Raw genomic sequence first — 20,634 nt, 5'->3', positions numbered from 1 at the left:
AGAAAATTCTGGGTTTTTCAGTAATGATATCTGAAAATCTTAGCAGGTCTCTGTGTCTTTTGTCAAGCACATGTTTGGGGCTACACAAAAATACCCCCAGTCCCTGAGTGCTTTGTTTTGAATGGTACATAAACACTGGAGCCATTCTCATTCACAATGTTGATAATCCAATTATGGATCCATAATTACCAGCATAATAGAATGATACCTATCTTTGAGAACCCATTTTCGGGTTAATTAAATTAATTTTAATCATCTGTTCCTGATTACATCTTGAGCAGGGTGCCAGGAAATCTGATTACGTCACAGCGCTCTCCTTTTTACTTCTGTTGCTGCCACACAAAAGGTCCCAAATCACTCATTATTCCTGCTGGTAATCAACAAACTGCCTTTTCACAATGTAATCAGCACAGTAACTGAAACTGAAAGCCTATACTTCAGAGAATTGCAGCAGGCTGGTGGCCTGTATATAAAGCTTATGCAGCGCCCAACATAGTGCTGCATTTAAGCTGCATTTATTACAAGAAGTAATAAGAAATAATGAAAACACGCAGGAAGGGTGAAATGGCCTACAGCACAAAAAAGGTATGTATCCCAGTGTGTGTCTTATTATTTATGTATTTATGTCATGTATTTCTTATGGTTTAAAGTCAGGAAAATAAGTTCAGATTCTCTGGTACCCGAAAAATAACATTATATGGATTTCACTTTATTTATTCTTTAAAAAACAAAACAAACAAAAGACAGCGACTGGGTCTCGATGTAAGTGCTCTTACTAAAGAAAAACTACAGTGTAAATCCGGAAAAGGAAATAGCGCCGTAGAGGTCACCGAGTTCTCGCGGTGGCAGCCGGGACTTCGGCGGACTGTGTGCCTGCGCTGAGGAAAGGTGCGTGTCCCCAGTGTCCGCTCCGGTCGCCCGGTTAGGAATGCGCCTCACGAACCCGGTGTGTGCTGTAGTATTTGACGAAACGCCAGTGGGGACCGCCGTTTAAGAAGAGTCATGGTTTGGCACTGCTTGTACCATTAGTTTCTCGGCGTGTGAGCTTGATTCATTGAGCTAGCTAGTCGTTAGCCCGCTTCGTTGATTCATACGCACGCTAGCTTCAGTCTGTAGCATACCCGCTAGCCGGTTAGCCAATCCAGAGTCGAGTAGGAGAGAACCAGACTGACTGCTGAACTCAGCCGGCGTTTCGGGGAGAAGCGGCGGCGGTGGTGGTGGCAGGAGGGGGCCGGGAGAACGCGACGGGGTGGAAGTGAGTCAGGAGCGGCTGATGAGTTCAGACCAGAGCGGAGAGCCGCCGCTGCTGCAGGAGGAGGCTGATCCCGGACCGAAGACCGCTGGGAAGGACGAGGCTCCGCTGGGGAGCGAGGGAGGGTCAGGCGGCATGGTGAGTGAGGCCTTCTTTAGCGTGTTAGCTTACTGGCTAAGCGACTGCCGCTTTCTAACAGGGAGACCTGTTAGCACAGTACGCCCCCTCTGCGTAATTAGCTTTGTTATTTATTACACATCTAAAATTAACTCAAACAAGATCAAGAATGAAACTTTGAGCGCGTTTGTGAATGTGTGTGAGTTTTTGCGTGACTGTTTTGTGACTATGTGAGAAAGCGGGACCAGAATCAAAGACTTTCACGACTACTTACTCTACTTGCTGCCAGTACAAGCTTTACTTTTACACACTTGGTGATGGTGGCGGTGTGTGTGGGGGGGTTATAGCAGTAGCTCTACCGCAGCTCATTCAGATAGCTGCTAACTGTAGCTTAGCCGTTGTAACCAGCAAGCTCATTAAGTAGTTTGCTGAGTAATCATTAGCCCGTAAGTTAAGTTTTGACATAGCTTTAGGATGACTGCGGTGGTATTTGAAGCGGGCACGCGCCGAATCAGTTGTTTTCCGTTAGCGGGTGAACGATGCTTGAATTACTGGCCGAATGATAGTGTTCATTCACTCCGTTATCTGTGAGCTAATCGCAGTGCTAGCAGACCTAGCTAGCGCAGTGACATGCGTTGCAAATACCTGGCCTTTGCTGCGCAGCGCAGTCAGCTGACATTGCTTGGCTCGCTGTGGCCTGTAACACAGAAGCGTGCATTGTAACCATGTGTCAAGTTGCACCGCACATAAATGTCCGCGCTTGTCTGAATGGCACAGAGGCCTCTCCTATGGGTATACATCCCGTTCTTGTTGTGTGATCGGGGAGGAGAAGTGCCCTGAGCCATACTACCACCGGCAGCTGCTCTTGTCAGGCCAAGTGCTTCTGCAAAAAAGAGCCAGGATCTGTTAGCAGGTGGTGAATGACAATGTGAAGTAAATCTGACAGTTTAGCAGGAAGCTGCCATCCACTTTACACAAGATTAAAAGCACAGTCCACAGTTAGCTCACATCAAGATCACATCGGTGTCTGTAGATCTTAATGTGTCAGTGTGCAATCTATTCTTGGCCACAGATCTTTGCAGGGTCAGGATTTCTTCTGCCAGACCATAGCCGGTTTGGTATGGAGAGTCACATCAGATCTGTGGATAACATACATGGGAAATAAATTTATGCTGGTGAAGGTAACATGTAACGTGTTCGTTTGCAAATATTTTGACTACACACAGCTTTTATAGTCATCCCTCCTTGAGGTGAACAGGGTAAGGGCTGATTTTGTTGACAGGAGATCACAAGGCCTTATGGGGACGTGTCACTGGGATGTTCCAGCCATCAGTATAAATTTAATCAATGAAAATCAGCAGACATAGCTGTAGTTGGCTATGACCCATCTACAGCTCCTCTCTTAGTCTATTATGGTGTTGTTGAAGACCATAATTTAGTTTGGCTTTGTTGTCCCCTGGTGTCAGAATCAAAATATTTTATTAATATCAGAGGGAAGTAATTTTCATTCAGATGCACACTTAAAACATAAATGGGGAAAAATACAAATGAAATATAAAATATAAACAAAACTGGATAAAACTAAGGCACTCAAACTGCCATATTAGAACAATACTATAAACATTATAGACAGTGTATTAGTTATAACAGTCTAGGTGTCATAAGGGGGAGTTATAAAGTTTTTTGGCCAATAGTAGGGGTGATTTCATGTGGTGTTTTTGTGGTGTATTGTGGTTGAATGAGTCTTTTGCTGAACATGCTCCTATGGCTGTCCAGCACAAGGTAAAAAGGGTGTGAAGAATTGTTCAATATTGACTGTAACTTGGATTGCATCCTCCTTCCTTAAACCTCTGCTGGAGTAAGGGCAAACATGCCTTGAGACGTGCAGCAGAGGTCTAAAATTTAAAACTCTGTTTCTTAAAAAGGAATAAAAAGCAACCGGGGGGGGAAAAAGAAGCAAAACTCAGGTGACAGATGTGTAAATGGTCACACATTTGTTAGTCAAAAGAGCCCTTATTTGAATGCGTCTTAGGTTTGAAGAACCACTAAAAGCATTAAACGGATGAAACGTTGTGTGCATTTCAGTGCTTAAATATAAACTCTTAAATTTCGACAGTAAAATTTAGATAACTGACAACTTACCTCTGCTCAAAAATAAACATCACTCTGCTTTCAGTGTTTGTCGGAACCAAATTTGATTGATCCTCCTCTTTCTGTTTTGAAGGTCACCTTCAAGGGTGCTGGTTTGAATCCTAATGCCAAGGTGTGGCAGGAGATGCCCGTGGCCCCCAGCGAGACCGTTACCAGCAACCCTCATTGGTCTCCCTCGGATCTCAATGAGGGTAAGAAATGAAAGAGAATGCTAAACTGATTTTATTGCGCTTTACAGCATGTGTTTGGAAAATAAGTTTGAAGGCTTTTTTGGGAAACTGGACATTGTGACACCCATGTCTACTCATGGGATTATTTCCCCTTTTTTGAGTCAACACTCCTAACGTTGTTATTGGTGTTTTAAAATAATTTTGGGGCCTTACTACTTTAAAAAAAAAAAAAAAAAATTCTTAGATAGCATCTGTATAAGTCGCAACTTTTTTCATGTACACAAACAATAAATAGCTAAACCATCAGAGATGCGGGTAAGTTTGAAATAGACTGTGCTCTTTCTGAATCAGACTCTTTACCTTGTTCACAGGTTATTCTGAGCCTCCGTCTGCTGGGTGCAAGCAGTATACCGTGGGATTCCCGGCCCTGGATAACAGCAGCTCCACAGCAACAGCTGAGATAGCAGTAAATGGAATGGACCCTCCAGAGTTGGGCTTTTCCCCCGCTGAGTCTACAACAGGGACCTCAGGTCAGTCCTGACACAAGAAGTCATCTTCACACACACAGGCTGCAGCTAAAAATTAGTGTTTTTTCAATACATCTGAAAACAGGAAATTATGAACAACCTGAATGCACTGAGGTGGCAGATTGAGTGATCTGATACCATAAAATGTATCAACAGCTCAAAATACAGGACTTACACGCAGATGTGTTCACAAAACTCTTTGTCCCACGAGGGAAATTTGTCTGGGAGCCAGATGAAACACTGGCTAAACTGAGAGACTGCTGGGTCACCTAACCTGTAGAGTTATTTGTATTTAATTACCACCTTGACAAAAACCCTGTCTTAATCACTTGTGTTGCTAAGCATACACTCCACTGTGGAAACTTGGAACCACTGGCCCCTGTGTTAGTTACACCTGTGCAATCTAATGCCCCCCCAAGGTCATAGATAAAGGTGTTGTTGTACACATACAGGGTGTGAGTTTGAATGGAGTAGAGTAAAAGTCACCTCAATCTAGCCGCTCTTCCAGTAACTCCAACTTTTCCTGTCGTGCTTATGACACGGATGACTCTGACACTGTTGGAGTCATTTCAGTCACTGCTTATAATGTCATGTGACATCAGCATATGTCTTTGAAAAGAAAAAGGTTGTGTTGGAAAAATAATGTCATTAATGCTTTTTAACAGAAAACATTTCAATTTTCTTTTTTTAACCATTGATTCTTTAATATTTTACAGTGGATTCAAAAACAGAAGAACAGCCAATCTCTTCTGAGAATTTGCGAGAGTCTCTGAAGAAAGAACTGGAGTATTATTTCTCCAGGTAAGAAGCCAACACCTAAAGCAATTTTTTTTTTTTTTATGTGCAAAATTTGGAAAATAGTTTTCTCTTGACTGTTTGGAGAAGCTAATCTACGTGAATGTATTTATTTATTTTGATTCAGAGAGAACCTCTCAAAGGATTTGTACCTGATGTCCCAGATGGACAGCGATCAGTTTGTCCCTATTTGGACTATTGCCAGTATGGAGAGCATTAAAGTCCTCACTACAGACATGGACCTCATTCTGGAAGTGTTGAGATGTAAGTGAAAAGCTGAGGATGGCTCATGTTTAAAAAGGTGTGTACTGATTGGTCTTTTGCCTCAGCTTAAATATTCTTAAACCCACTCTTCCTTCCAGCCTCTCCTATGGTACAAGTGGATGAGAAAGGGGAGAAAGTGCGTCCTAATCACAAGCGGTGCATTATCATTTTGAGAGAAGTTCCCGAAACCACACCTGTTGAGGTAGGAAAAAAAAAAGTTTGACTGACAGGCCATTAAAGCACTGAAAACATAGTTATATGCTTGAAGTGAGTATGCATTGTGTTCAATTCACAGGAAGTGGAGTCATTGTTCAAAAATGACAACTGTCCAAAGGTTATAAGTGTCGAGTTTGCACACAACAACAACTGGTACATCACATTCCAATCGGACACAGATGCTCAACAGGTACTCAGCTCAACTCTTCTTCATCATGTCTAAAGTATTCAGATGAAATCCAGCATCACTAATAGTCGTTTGACTCTTTTTCTTGCCCCCCTAGGCGTACAAGTACTTGAGAGAAGAAGTAAAAACATTTCAGGGAAAACCCATTATGGTGAGTTAAATTAAAATCTGACATTTTGGAAAGGCCCCTCTGTAAACATCTTGACGTCTGTTGACACATTTCCCCCTCTGATTCATACCAACAGGCCAGAATAAAGGCCATCAACACATTTTTTGCAAAGAACGGCTACCGTAGCATGGACAGCAGCCTGTACGCTCAGCAGTCCCAGAGCCAGTCCCAGTACAGCTCTCCGCTCTACATGCAGCACGTCTACCCCCAGCAGCAGTACCCCCTCTACGGCATCGTACCTCCCACCTGGACACCTTCGCCCACACCGTACTTTGAAACGCCTCTGGTGAGATTGACTGTGCTTTTGCTGCTGTGAGACTAACTAAAACCCTCTGTCAGAGGATCTACAGTCAAACGGGCGAATTCAGTGTAATCTTAAAATTGTATTATTAATGTTAATTTATTATTTATAGAAGGTGTTTTTGTCACAGGACTTCAGGGACCATTGCACACCTGCCGACTAATCATCCAAGTTTATTTTGCACTAATCGAAATAACTGCATCTTTACAAATATAGCCAAATACAGTCAGGCATTAATGTCTGTTCTGTGTGATTATTAAAACCCAGAAAACAGAAAGCCACACTTCATGCACCTCAAAGGTTTTTGTCTGCGTTCATCACCAGCATTCAGCACCTAAATATAATGCAGGAAATCAACCGTGAAAAATGTGTTTCGCGCCAGCTGTGGCAGAATCCCTTGTTAGTTATTGCTTCCTTATTTATTGTGATGCTTAAATTCAGATGCTTTGCTTTCTGAAATGTCAATGACATAAATACACAATGTTGCATAAGAATTGGCTGGGATGTTTTTGTTTTTTTCTTTTCTAAAGCCGCTCTACAATGAGCTTACCTATTTTCATCTCCTTGGGGAAAGCTAAACAACAGATATCTGCAAAAAAGTGTTGCTTTAAGGAGGATTAGTAAATACTGACTTTTTTTATTTATTTTTGCCCCCCTTCCACCTCTTGAGCAGGCTCCGTTTCCCAACAGTAGCTTTGTGAATGGATTTGGCTCCGCTGGACACTACAAGACCAGCTCCAGTTCTCTTAATATCACTCGTCCATTCAACAGAAGCCGGTAAGGATTACTGTTGTGAGCTTTTTGTTTGTTTGTTTGTTTGTTTGGGGGGGGGGGGGGTGTCTCTTTTCTCAAACATATTAGAATGTTTTATCACTTGTGTTCTTGTTTGCATGAAGTTAAACAGTGAACATCGGACCATCTCTGTAATACAGTTTGTCTAAAGTTTAAAGAGGGAACTGCTCATCACTCCCTGTCTTCTTTTACTTCCCCACAGTGTACCCCTCTATTCAAGAAAGAATGTAATAAATGCCTTCAGGTACCACTGTTATACTATATAATAAGCTTCATTGCTTCCCTCATTTCTTACCATACCGCAGTAGCCAAATGATTAAATACATAACAGGCCCCATGCCTTCTGCCAGGCAGATTTTTATGGCCATAATCGTCCTCGTAGTTGTGATAAATGTTTGGTGCCTTTTTATGAGCGTCCTGGATTTGTCTTTCCTTTGATAAATGCTGGCTGCAATCTGATTTCGAGCAACTGGCTTTATGTATTTATTTTTCCAGTTAAGGCCATCTTGCCCTTCTTTGCATTTACATTATTACATGTGACAGCTTCTCTCCATCACAACTAACTATCCATCATGTGTAGTCTTTCTTTTTATTTGTGCTGCTTTCATTCGTGACTGTCATCATATGCTGTAACAAAGAAATGCTGACAGGAGTTGAGTGTAGGTCATCTCTGCTGTCAAGCATCAATTCATACACTGCATTTTTGTGCAAAGAGATGACAACTTTTTCAAGCGTGTTCATCACGTTTGTTCAAAAGAAGCTTCACAAAGACATAAGTCAGACCCAGTGATGAGATCATGATGCGCATAGAGGGAAAGAGGGATGGAAGAACTGACTTTGGTTCTCTCTCTTTCTTCATCTTTTCTCTTTGCTCTTTCTTTCTCTCTCTCTCTCTCTCTCTTCTCCCTGTGGACTTTCAAAGTCAGGAATTTCAGTCCCAACCCAATGAGCGTTCAGATTATGAGATCTGAGGGTCAAAGACCGGTGGGAAGATAAGTCTATGTGAAATCATGCTAATCATACAACATCTAAAAGGTTTATTTGTGGCACAAATCCTGGCAGGTCTTGCAGGGGTGTTGTCAGCTCTGCTCAGTGAGTTAATGATTGGTTGCAGATAGCCAAACACAGTAATTCTGACATCTGAGTTTTAGCTGCTTCAGCCAATCATGACCTCAGTTGTAGTCCAAAACCACCTGCATGTCTATGTTTACTCTGAAGACACAGCATGTTGTCCCATTTCCCTTGCAAACTGTCAAGTTTAGTGTGGTTGCCACCAGTGTTTCCTTTGAACTGACTGAACCGTTTTAGCTTCTTTTCACTAGAAAATAGTTTATTTCCTTTGAAGACTTCAAATGAAATGATGTGTACAGGCTTCTAATTACCTCAGATTGCAGTGCATGATTTTCAGTGTTTTAACACAAGATTTACTCTTAAGTTCATACAGTGGTTTAGGGCTGTGCGATATGACCAAAATCTCATATCCCGATATAAGACATTTATCGTCCCGACAACGATATTTATCACAAAAGTTTTACATTTTCTGTAACTTCTGTGAACCTCGGGCAACTCGACTTGCACAAAGTGTTTTTCACCTGGGCGTCGTGTACCTGGAGTCGAGTTTAAACTGACACAATTTTAACAATTTTTGTGAGTATTACACGGCGTGCTGCTGGGAAAAGCCTGTCTTAAGGTTTTTATTTTTTTTTTTTAGCACCTGACGGCTCTTTTTAGCTTCTCATCCGTGAACACTCTGCATACTATTTCATGTGATTCAGTTTATTTTGAAAAATCTCAACAGGATCTTAAGCTTTATTGTGAAAGGTTTATGTGGAAAATAAACAAGCGGTTTTACCTTTGTTGTTGCTAACGAAATGCATAAAGCAGTTGTCCGTCCGTAGTGTGGGTATTTTAAATATGAGAGAAATTCTACAGTGACCATCAAAACCATGAAAAACTATTGCTGTAAACATTTTGCGACACCACGAAACAAACAATAGCGTAATATGAAACGATAGACGTTTTTATATCGTCATCCGAAATATATAGTTATATCGAACAGCCCTACAGTGGTTTAACATCTTATAGCCAACAAATTGGATTAATGTACTTGTAACAGCTGCTGAACTGCTTTCAAAGGCTCTGGATGTGTATTACACAGATCTGTTTCCTTGGAACACATAAGCATAATGTCTTGTGTATTTTATGACTGCAAAAAATACACGACTAAAAGTTGGTAAATGTGTAAAAATATAAATCCTATAAAACGGAATAATTTATATTACGTGGACTTAAGTGTAAAAGCACCTTAACCGAAAGTTATTAAGTTCAGTAGGAAGCACTGGTTGCCAATTTGTATGCAGAGCATTTTAAATGCATAGTAACCTTGATCTTCACTTTCCCCTCACGACAACAGAAACCACGTGAAGCCCCAGGTGAGGCCAAACGACGTGACCTCAGCATCCGTAACACCGGTCCCACTGGAAAGCCTGACCGGACTGCGAAGCCCGCAGCCTCCTGCTCCCAACGCTACTGCCGCCGTCTCCACTACTAACACAGTCCAGACAACCACTGACTTGACCATGGCATTCTCGCATCTACCCCCCTCTTCCTCATTGGACGCCAGCGATGACAGTGGCGTAGCTGGACGTGGAAGGTAAGCCTCACCTGTTTCAAACCTGGTCGAATGTTAGAGCTGCTGCTCGTGGGTTAGGTTTGATAGGTTATGATATTTCCATAGATTTAAGCAGGTTAGAGTTGACTTTAACCAAAAGCCATATTTTGAACTAAATGCAGTTTAAATGAGTAAAAGGGTTTTTAGACCTAGACATTTTATTTATTTTTATTTATTTATTTAGGACAGTGCATGTTAATGAACATAAATGTAAAAAAAAATTACATGAATGTAAACATGCCAGATTATAGCCAAAGGCTAATTTCCATCTGTTGTCCTTAAACATAAAAAAATAGACATAATAATTCATAAAAATTCATCATTCATTCATAATAAAAACTCCATCACCAAACTTACACATACACACCATTCTGTTCCCAAATAAAACATTAAAACTATACAACTCATACATGATCACACACTTGATTTGTCCATAACCAGTTTTTAACCTTTGCCTTAAACAAATTGAATGTCGAGCATTCTCTAATGGGTTGAGGAAGACTGTTCCACAGATGGCCACCCTGGACAGAAAGGACGTTCTGCCCAAATGCTGTCCGTCTGTAGGGTATAAACAAGTCTCCTCGGATTGTAGCTCGAGTGGTCCTGTCTGAGTTTTCTTTATGCCTAATGAACTGCTTTAGTGGTGGTATCATTTCAGTGAGTAGGTACTACTCAGATTTGATTTTTTTTTTGGTAAATGAAACAAACAAAACAGTCAACTTGGGAGTTCAAAATTCCACTTACAGCATTAATCATCAACTTGAAGACTAAAACTAAACTTTTTTTTTTTGTTTTTTTGGCAAGTCTCATGTACTGTTCCCTGCCAGGAGCATGCCTCACTGTGTCCCCAGTGTCAACAGCAGCACCTGTGCTTGAGCTAGTTGCACATGTTCTTTTTTTGTCTGTTGCTTCAAACATTTTCTTTCTGATTTATATGTAAACATCAAATGATGTCATTGAAATTTGCTTATTGACTGACGCATGCTTAATGGATTTGGCATGCATATGACTTTTGACTGACTTGACTCCTTATTCACACCTTATTTATTTGTATTTCAGACGTACGACCTACAGAGGAACACGGAGGAGGCGAGAAGAAGAACGGATTGCGGTAAACAGCAATTACCTATGGCCATAAAACTTGTATGTTGTGTTTAAAACCATGAACCATGTAATGATATTTCTGCCTGTTGGCTCTGTTTTTAATTCCTTTTCTCAGAGGCCTGTACCCTTAACAGAGGTTAAGGTTTCACCACCCAAGTTTGACCTGGCTGCTACCAACTTCCCTCCTCTTCCGGGCTGTGTGGTCAGCACACAGGGGGAGCCAGTGTTAGAAAACCGGATGTCGGATGTAGTACGTGGTTTGTACAGGGACAAGGTAAGAAAATGAGTTTGTAAATCTCTTGAGCAATGATGCACAGAAAGCATTGTTGAGATGAGGACTGCACAAGTGTAACCTTCACGCACTTTGCTTTTTATAGGCAGAACAAGCCAATAAAGAAGCCACTGCGAGTCCAGGTTCAGGTCAAGTCACAGAGGAAGCTGTGGCTGTCATAAGTCCTGCCCCGGCAGCAGCAAAATCTGCTACTCAACCACTTGGACCTTCAGCCTCTGGGTATGATTGTCTCTGCTCTTAATTTGAGCATGTTTTGTTCTTACAATAAAACTTAAAATGTTAGCTTTGCTAACTGAACCTCTTGTCCTGATAGTACCGTTCGTCAGGAGAAGAGAGTCGAACGGGTGGAACCTACGACTCAAAAAGCAACTCCACGCACACCTGTCAAAACTCCCGGCAACCCCGCCTCCACACAGCCTGTGCCTAGCTCCAGGCCTCAGACCTCTGCTGCTTCCACACCAGCCACACCCAGCACGGCTGCCCCTGCGACAGCCGCTCTTCCCACCCCTGCACAGGTGAGAATCTACCTTTCCTGTTGTTGCTGCCGCCACATGAGCACAGTTGTCTTCCTGATGATGAGATCTTTTGCGCATAGAGGGAAAGTGAGGTAGTGAATTGACTGGCTTTGGCTCTATCCCTCATCTCTGTCACTCTTTCTTTTTTCTTCTCTCTCTCTCTCATTTCACCCCAACCCCACCCCTCATGCTTTTGTCTCACCAAAATCCAGAATTTTCACTCCTACCCCAATGAGCGTCAAGATTATGAGATCTGAGGGTTTGACTGGAAGGGTGGTAAAACTCAGTAAATGAGTGTATGTTTTACCCATCTTAAAAATGTTTTTTCTCTTTTTGTTTAGGAGCCCCGTAAACTCAGCTACGCCGAAGTGTGTCAAAGGCCACCCAAGGACCCTCCCCCTGCATCCCCTGCCCCGGCCACCCCGGCCACCCCTAGCACTGCGTCGGGCCAGCCACTACGTGAATTGCGCGTGAACAAGGCCGAGGAGCCGGGCTCCAGCAGCAGTCCTGGAGACAAGCACGAGAGAAGCCACGACAGGGAGGGGGGATGGGAATGCAAGGAGAGCCGGCCACCACGTGAACGTGACTCTCAAGGCTACCACCGCAGCAATGGTCCCAGGGGCACCGGGGGCCTCAAGTTCCGGGACCATAGGCGTCCTCCACCACCCCGACGCAGCTCCCCGCAGGGAGGATACAGGCACACTGGAAAAGAGCAGAACATCCCACCAGTATCGCCAAAATAAAAACTTGATATCAATAGAAAAAAGATGTATGAATATATACATGGATATATATAATTATATAAAAATGAATAACATAAAAGCAACAACAATTATGGTAGCCACCTTCCCCACCCCCCTGGAACATGTCCAAAGAGAGGCTTTTAAAGTGGCAATGAGACTGACATCCAGGACTTATGGGCAAAATGACACCTGAAGAACTTTGACGAGTGATTGGAAAAGAAACAAAAACGTTGTTTTGGCCTTCAGAAATACGCTTAAAAGAATTTAAGTGTGACTTACCTGAAGGTTGTTGATTCGTTCATGCTCCGCTAGGGAAAGGTGGGATGCTGGGCCTCGTAAATGGCCCTCTACCTTTTTTTTTTTTTTTTTTCTTTCTTTTTTTTTAATTAAAGAATAGATGTTGGTCTGCAAGAACAATATGCACTAAGAAAAAAGAACATGCATATATGTCATGTACATATACAAAGATATCACTAACACGCAATGAGACATCAGTTTTTGTTTTGTTTTTTCTCTTGTGTGCTTAGGTTTGCAAGTATGACTGAAGGGTTGACTGATGTCTGTGTATGCATCGATTGTTAAGCTAAATGACTGAAGTGCTGCAGGGTGCTGTCGCACTGATGTAATGATATTGAGAACATTTTGATTTTTACAGCAGAGATTCTGAATCGTCCTGAAACGGGACAATGTGGTCTTCTAATGTATATCAATGAATTGTGTTCTATGGTGGTATTTTGATCCTGGTTCATGATTGGCTTAAACGCTTTCCGTCAGATTATCAGAAGGTGTTGACATGCGCCACGGTCAGATGTGTGATTTTTGTTCAAAGCCCGGATGCTCTGTAAGGGGGGGGGGGGGGCTCACTGGGCTGTTAGCCACGGTGAACCTGCTAGCCTGGTCCAAAGTTTTTCACGTTGAGTTTTACCTGTTTTGAGTTTAACTGTTCCGATGAATTCAGAATATCGTCATGTTGATTATCAGTCAGGTTCTCTGTTTACATGTTTTGTTGTGGGTTTTGTTTTTTGGGGGGTTCGTGTGTTTTCATGAGGAAAAACAAATAGGTTTTTGCTAAGATTTGACTGCTTGGTGCGCCCAGTGGTTTTAGGCAAGGTTTGGCTTTTCTACATCATCATCATCATCATCACGGGATATCCAGGTTAAGCTTATCTGTGAATTTGTTCTTAACAATGGCATAATGTTAAAAAAAAAAATGGACTGAGTGCTGTTAGCTAATGATGATAGCTATTTACTATCAGGCAGCCAAGTTGTGGGTATAAAGGAAATTGGAATATTTTCACGTGCTACGTGCCAGCTGGCTGCGATTATAGTGTGCTAGGATAAAGTTTAGATTTTTATTGATGAGGTCTGCTAATGTAATCTTTGGGGGAACTCTTTGGCCCAGTGAAACTGGATTTTGAAAAAGCTGTAGAGGTGTAGTAACCTATGCTATATTGTAATAACCCTTCACTAGAAACGTGTGTGGGAGAATGTAATTGTTCTAGTATTGAATTTACGGAGGGAGGCTTTTGACCAGTCAATCCACCAGATTGTTTTGTGCTTTTAGGGTGAGTTTGCTGTTTTGTTTTGTTTTCCTTTTGTTTTTTTTTCATCTAAGTTTTGGAAAACAAACAGGTTAACTTAGAATTTGAAGTTTGACTCACTGTATGTATTGCTTTCTTAAATGTATTTATTTTAATTCTAATGCAGCGCTTTTCTCCCAATCTTGGTAGGCTGGTTTCCCCAAAGTTGTGTGAAATCGCATTGGCAAAAAAGAAAAAAATCACATATGACATTTCTGTACCGATCAAGATGTCAGCTGAGAGAAAATACTTGTTGCGTTGACTTTGGGATTAGTAATGCAGTAAACGAGTATCCAATCACTGGAGCTGTTTTTTGTTTTGTTTTTTTCATTAATAAGTATGAGCAGCTAGTGATTTAGTATAATTAAAGAAATGCACTAACTTTGTTTTTAAAAAGAATCTTACTCATGAGTAATGTGAAATCATTTTAGAAGCATATGGTTGATGTTGACAGGCTTGCAAAAATACCTACAGGATTTGCTTCCCCCCCCCCCCCCCCCAATATGTTTGGGTTATTTTCTGTTAATTTGGGTTGGGGTGGCAAATGGAAATGTAGTCATGAATCAACCAAGTGTTTGAGACACAATCTTAGAACTGTATGAAATGTCACCAAAAATAAATTATTTTGATTTGGCTTCCCAGTGTCACATTTATTACTGTTGTTTTGTTTTAAGCACATACACGAAACATATTTGTTTTCTTTTAGTGTATCAAGCTGTTAATAGAACTACAGACTGAATATCCTGCATCTCTGATCATTTGTTACATTGTTTATTTTTATTTTATTGTTTTTAAAACATTTAAAGTCAAAAAGAGCAGACAACATTTTTCCAGTCTTCCACTGTGAAATTGTGTGTATTGCAGCTTCAGTCTTCTCTTCTCAGCTGACAGAAGTGTGGTCTTCTGCTGCTGTAGCACATCTGCTTCAAGGTCCAATGTGTTCAGAGAGGCTCTTCCGCATACTTCTGTTGTAGCAAGTGGTTATTTGAGTGACTATTTGCTCGAAGCTGGCTGGCCAATCTGCCACCAACAAGGCATTTTGACACAGACCTGCCACATGGTGAATATCATTTTATCAGACCATTCTCAGTAAATGGCTGTAGGGGGAAATCGCAGTGGATCAGACATTTTGTTGGTCTCAGTTCCACCATCAGGCCAGGGTCTTTCCGTGTGGAGTTTGCATGTTCTTCCCGTGTTTGCGTGGGTTCTCTCCAGGTACTCCGGCTTCCTCACAAATTCCAAAGACATGCAGTTAGTGGGAATAGGTTAATTGGTAACTCTAAATTGCCCATAGGTGTGAATGTGAGTGTGAATGGTTGTCTCTTTCTTAGCCCTGCAGCAAACTAGCGACCTGTCCAGAGTGTACCCTGCCTCTCGCCCTGAGACAGCTTGGATAGGCTTCAGCCCCCTCCCCAACAAGGATAAGCGGAAGAGAATGGATTCATGCATTTCAGCTGGTACAGGGTCTAGATTTTTCACTGCAATGCCACAGGTGGTGTTAATAAGTATTGTGTCACTCCATAAAAATTTTTTCACTGCCTCCCACCTGAATGACAAATTTCATTTGGCTTCATGCACTCTTATGATGATTCATAATTGCTGGAAAACAACAAAAATAAATAAAATTAGCACATATCTTGTGGGGGAGCTTCCCTCCTGCTGTAGAGCCTTGCCCCCTAAGCTGCCCACCTTGTACAAACTAATTGCTTGTTTGTCTAAAAGCCTCTTATAGCCTTTATTTTCTTAGGAGATAATGATACAATAAATAATTTTTAAGTGTTTTTGTCAATAATTTCTTGATTCTGTTTACGTATAGGGGATTTTGACATATTTTTCTGAAGAGGTATGTACCACCCTGCCTAGACATTTTGCCCCTCCCCCCATGTGAAATTTTCTAGATCCGCCGCTGGCGTATGGCCTATATGTGGTTCGGCTACCCATTTTTAGGCGCGTATGCCGAGGGTTGATGTCGGCATGGGACTATCAGGTTCAGGATTAGGTTAAACCTTAGGGATAAAGTAAGAAGATGATAAAAACTGCTTATCCTTAGCTAGTACTCTCCTGATCATCGGAGTCCAACTCCCCACCTCCTCTGCCGCTGTTTCTGCTAGCTGAGCCCCTAACATGGACATAAACTGAAAGAATCCGTGGCACGCCGGTGGTAGCCTGCCGTGCCGTCATACATGCTTTTATTGGGATAAGTGAGTACACTTGGCGAGGACATGGAGTTCTGCCAGGCCCCGTAAACGTCGGTGTTCAGAGAAAATGTCAGGTTATACCAAATTACTGCGGACAGTCAGCGACCACTCTGCCCGCGTTTAAATACCGAGGTTCGAGACAGAGGGCGTGGCCCTAGTGGTGACGTTTCGTGTTTATGTGAAAGCTAGCAGCGGTCGGTCTATACAGTAACCTGCCAGACCTTCAAGCCGTGGACTGTAAACGGTATGGGTTTTCACCAGCATTGTTTAATTCTTGTTGATTCGTGCGAGCTGTGTTGGAAGGCGAGTTTACAAGTAGTTGGTAATTATGTCAGCGGTTTTTCTCCGTCTGTGAGTGTCGTTTGTTCCTGCATCTCGAAGCTAACATTACCTCGCAGCTAGCTAGCCTAGCTAGCAGGATAGTGGGAAGTGTAGCCGGGTATGATTGTTTTTCTTTTGCCTATAAACTCCTCCGGTCAGCGCGAAGTAACCCTTGTGGTTTCTACGCTAACGTTAAAGCGTTTACTTGATTGTAAACCTTGTGTCATTGTTGCAGACTTTGTTTATTTTTGCAGAGTGAGCTAAGGTTAGCTGTGTGTGTCAGTCATTTGTTAAAAGCAGCAGCGATAGCTGCTTATATATGTGGCTCGTATCTACTTCAGTTAGGTAGCAACAGCAAAATAAAGTTGGGTGTCATCTCCCTGATTACAGCTGAGCCTTGCACCATCTAGATTATACGACAAGACATCGTGTCCAACCCACACCCAAACAGATAATAGTCGGGAAAGATAATTTTGGTATTTTAACAAAGCTGTGTGAAATTTCGGTCTTTAGTTAAACAATTTCTAACACATTCTGTATGTAAATTGAAAATATTTTGTATTTATAGCAAGCATATAACTCATCAAACCAAAGCACTGGTATACTGAATAAAACAGGTCTGCGTGCATACTTAGGCACGATAAACTGTGAAATGTCTGTTTTATATTCTGTTGACTTATTTAAGATTCACTGTGTCTTAGAAGTTGTAATCAAGCAATTTTTAAAAACTGTGTTTCAGTGTGCCATAGCGTCACCCCTGCCTGGGTGCAATGCTCTTCTGTTACACATGAGCTCTACTATGTGGTACATCATGCAAAGCATTCAGAGTAAATATTCCCTGTCTGAGCGGCTCATCCGAACAATTGCAGCCATTCGCTCATTCCCGCACGACAATGTGGAGGATCTTATCCGTAAGGTAGGCTTGCTTATCTTCCAGTCAAAGTGACGTAAACAATCCCCTGTAGTGTCATGAGTGTAATGTTGATATTGTTATTTCCTGGCTGATTAAGGGTGCTGATGTGAATCGGATGCATGGCACACTCAAACCCCTGCACTGTGCCTGTATGGTTGCTGATGCTGACTGTGTGGAGCTGCTGCTGGAGAAGGGGGCAGAGGTATGTTACAGCTGCACACGGAAGTTTTTCATATTCACTTTAGATTTATTCGGCACCTTTAAAGGTTTTGGCCTTAAGGCGGGTAAGTATGCATGCAAACACAGTCGGTGTAAGTGTGAGCAGGACAAAGGTTAAAAGCTTTCTAAATGTAAAGAAGACACCTAGCATTGTTTACACTGAAGGATTCATGTTGAGTCATGATCTGAAACCACTGGCTGTCTGGAAAGATAGGGAAATTGTATCAGTTTATTTTAGTAGTACTGTGTACATGTGGTGGGGATATGGGAGAATTTAAAGGGTTAATTGTTACAATTATTTGATGGAAACTATCCTCTGTAAATTGAGTTTTACTTTCAGGTCTCACAGCATTCACATTCATTCCCTGTTTCTTTAGATGATCACTGAGCAGTTTTCATTTGGACTATTTGGTAGACTGTCGTTCTTTTGTTTTTGATATAATTTAATGGTGCAAACAATTTCTGAATCATCTGGTTATTCCATTTCACCCTCCTTTTACATCTGTGCTGCAGCACATGAGCCAAAATATCTGGCAGGCGTTGAGACGCCTACACAGTCACTTCTCAGGGCACCCTGCAGCTTTGTGCTATTTAATTAAGTCTTGTTGGCATAAGACTGCTCATTATACTGAATTTTCTCATCAGGTAAATGCTTTGGATGGCTATAATCGTACAGCACTGCACTATGCAGCAGAGAAGGATGAGAGCTGTGTGGAGCTGCTGTTGGAATATGGAGCCCAGCCAAATGCCCTGGATGGCAATAAAGACACTCCTCTTCACTGGGCCGCCTTCAAAGATAATCCTGAGTGTGTAAGGGCCCTACTGGAGAGCGGGGCCTGTCCCAATGCCCGTGACTATAACAATGACACACCTCTTAGCTGGGCAGCAATGAAAGGCAACCTTGAAAGTGTCAAAGTGCTATTAGACTATGGCGCGCAGGTCCATGTAACTAACCTGAAGGGCCAGACCCCTATCTCCCGGCTGGTGGCCCTGTTGGCCCGAGGCCTGGGCACCGAACAAGAGGAAGAGTGTTTGGAGCTACTGTGTCGAGCAGCAGGGAGGTTTGAGATTCGACGGGCCGACGGCACCCTTCCCAGGGAGCTGAGTAAAGATCCCCAGCTGCTGGCGAGGCTGACCAACATGGTAGCTCAGGCGCCCACGCTTCGCTCTCTGGCACGCTGTGCAGTGCGGCAAAGTCTCGGAGTGCAATTCCTCCCCACGGCTGTCAAAGAGCTTCCTTTACCAGAGACTATCAAAGACTATCTGCTGTTGAGAGACTGAAAATGAAGCTGTTTCCTCAGACCTCACTGGCTCATTATTAAAGAGCTCATCACACTGCATTGCACACTGCAAGGAAGTGTCTCCACGGTATTAAAGAGTTGTCCAACCTTTCTGCAATTTATTACAATATATGTGATAGGAGGAATGATGAACTTAATGTATTTTTCTTTACAAAAAATCTAAATAAGCAGTGAGTGAACTGCAGATGAATATATTTTCATTTGTAGAATCAAGTTGGCACCAGTGCATTCTCCTCATGCGTTGAGTATCTCAAAGCCTGTTTTAAGGAAATCTTTCTCACTTTCTTTGCAGAAAGAAAGTATAACATCAGGTTTATTCAGCTCCATCATAGTAACGGTGTATGTATGTGCATCTAATCATCCAGCTGTTTTGGTTCATGAATAGTCAGAAATTAAAGTTATCATCTTGCCTGCTAAATTCACAGGAAGTATGAATGCTACTTTTTAAAATGTAAATATAATTTAAAAGAGTTTGCCACAGACAATGAGGAAAGTCATAAATTACAGAATGAGTATATGCTCGTTATACCTTTTTAGAGTGAAACAAACAGTTGATGAATGAGGACTCATGTCCATTGGTGCATGCTGCTCTGTAGTTGTAATAGAGTGTGTCGTGTGAAGGTGGTTTATATGTTGGAGTTGGAGTGGTCATCTTTCTCTCTGACACCCTGAAGAGCTCACGCTGCAGTCATTTTTGATATACCAATAGAAGTAAACACATCAGATTTAAAGAAAACCGAGTGTGGGGGTTAACACAGCAAGAACGTCCTGGATCACTGGATGGCTGGTGCGAAGTTTTCATGTTCTCCCCATGCCTGCGTGGGTTTTCTCTGGGTTACTCCAGGTTACTCCCACGCTCTGAGAACATGCATGTTAGGTTAACTAGAGAATTGGCTGTGAGTGTTCGTTTTTCTCTGTGTTAGCTCTGTGGCAGACTGGCGGCCTGTTGGGGTTGCACCGTTCTTTTTGTCCTGTGACTGCTGGGATGGATAGCCCCACCCCACCAAAAAAAAAAAAAAAAAAAAGTGAGGCTCAAAAATGGATGAATGGATAGAAGAAAACACTTGAGCAGATTAGAAATTATGCCAGATGGCAGCAGTTTTATTTATGTCGATGCAGCAGAAGGTTGGTAACTATTACTGGTTTCACATGATGTGCCAGGCACACTAACTTTGCCTCCATAGTCTTTGGAAGTTATTCTGCTCTGATAGCAAGTCTGCAGTCTTGTGATTTAGTATTTATTTGGTCTATATTTTAATAAAATAAAGTGAAATAAAAAGTTGCAGTTCCAGTTGCCAATAAGGAATAAAGTTGTTGTTTTTTGTTTTGTTTTTATTATCAGTGGATGTTTTCAGTCTTAACTTGCAAAAGTTTGTGTTTCAAGGGTGCTCGCTGGTCCAACATTTTGCAGGATATTTGAAAGTGACTTTATTTTAAATTGTTACGTATTAGGACCATGATATGGCATGATGACTAAGTTTGTCTTTGAAGGATTCACTAACTTGCAATTTGTTAAAGCACTTGTCTACAATCTGACAATTTCTGTGCTTGATTATGTTTGCCTTTCTACAAATGTGTAAAAGTTAACCTCTAGATCATGTCTTGTGTACACCAGCAAAGGTGCTTTTTTTTCTTCTTTGTAAACATACTGCAAGTAAATGCCTTTATATTCCAGCTCACTCTTTTCTCTCTGCTCTTCACAAAAATCACACATTGATAGCTCATATATATCAAGTCACAATTAATTACATCTAATAGAGAATACTTGATGTCTATACCTGTTATTGACTGCGCTGTGATTGTTTTACAATATGCATATACAACACAGGTTCTATC

General features: G+C 41.9%; 2 protein-coding genes and 1 long non-coding RNA gene across 5 annotated transcripts; all 3 read left to right on the top strand.

The window, feature by feature from the left end:
• Positions 1-844: 844 nt before the first annotated feature.
• LOC120743840 (la-related protein 4) lies at positions 845-14,481 on the top strand. Of its 2 annotated transcripts, XM_040047763.1 has the most exons (17): positions 845-1,390; positions 3,594-3,711; positions 4,062-4,220; positions 4,934-5,018; positions 5,140-5,276; positions 5,375-5,478; positions 5,572-5,682; positions 5,777-5,830; positions 5,925-6,134; positions 6,823-6,926; positions 7,144-7,185; positions 9,355-9,594; positions 10,672-10,723; positions 10,832-10,990; positions 11,094-11,227; positions 11,322-11,523; positions 11,865-14,481. In XM_040047763.1, the coding sequence occupies exons 1-17, from the start codon at positions 1,274-1,276 to the stop codon at positions 12,264-12,266; spliced, it is 2,430 nt and encodes an 809-aa protein (XP_039903697.1). In that variant the 5' UTR covers positions 845-1,273; the 3' UTR covers positions 12,267-14,481. The 2 variants fall into 2 exon arrangements, with proteins under 2 accessions (XP_039903697.1, XP_039903698.1); XM_040047764.1 differs by lacking the exon at positions 7,144-7,185.
• On the top strand, positions 7,695-8,785 carry LOC120743841. Its single transcript, XR_005698272.1, has 2 exons — positions 7,695-8,524; positions 8,653-8,785. It is a non-coding gene; the product is annotated as an uncharacterized LOC120743841 (long non-coding RNA).
• Positions 14,482-16,066: 1,585 nt separating the features above from the next.
• asb8 (ankyrin repeat and SOCS box containing 8) lies at positions 16,067-20,472 on the top strand. 2 transcript variants are annotated; one of them, XM_040047934.1, is made up of 4 exons: positions 16,067-16,288; positions 17,105-17,281; positions 17,376-17,480; positions 18,143-20,472. In XM_040047934.1, the coding sequence occupies exons 2-4, from the start codon at positions 17,153-17,155 to the stop codon at positions 18,776-18,778; spliced, it is 870 nt and encodes a 289-aa protein (XP_039903868.1). In that variant the 5' UTR covers positions 16,067-16,288; positions 17,105-17,152; the 3' UTR covers positions 18,779-20,472. The 2 variants fall into 2 exon arrangements, with proteins under 2 accessions (XP_039903868.1, XP_039903869.1); XM_040047935.1 differs by lacking the exon at positions 16,067-16,288 and adding an exon at positions 16,299-16,483.
• The last annotated feature ends 162 nt before the right edge of the window (positions 20,473-20,634 follow it).

Source organism: Simochromis diagramma, unplaced genomic scaffold (assembly GCF_900408965.1).
Source record: "Simochromis diagramma unplaced genomic scaffold, fSimDia1.1 OVJJ01000387.1, whole genome shotgun sequence".
Classification (NCBI taxonomy): Eukaryota; Metazoa; Chordata; class Actinopteri; order Cichliformes; family Cichlidae; genus Simochromis; species Simochromis diagramma.
Note: the sequence above shows the minus strand (reverse complement) of the source record. Positions and strands in the feature narration are given on the sequence as shown.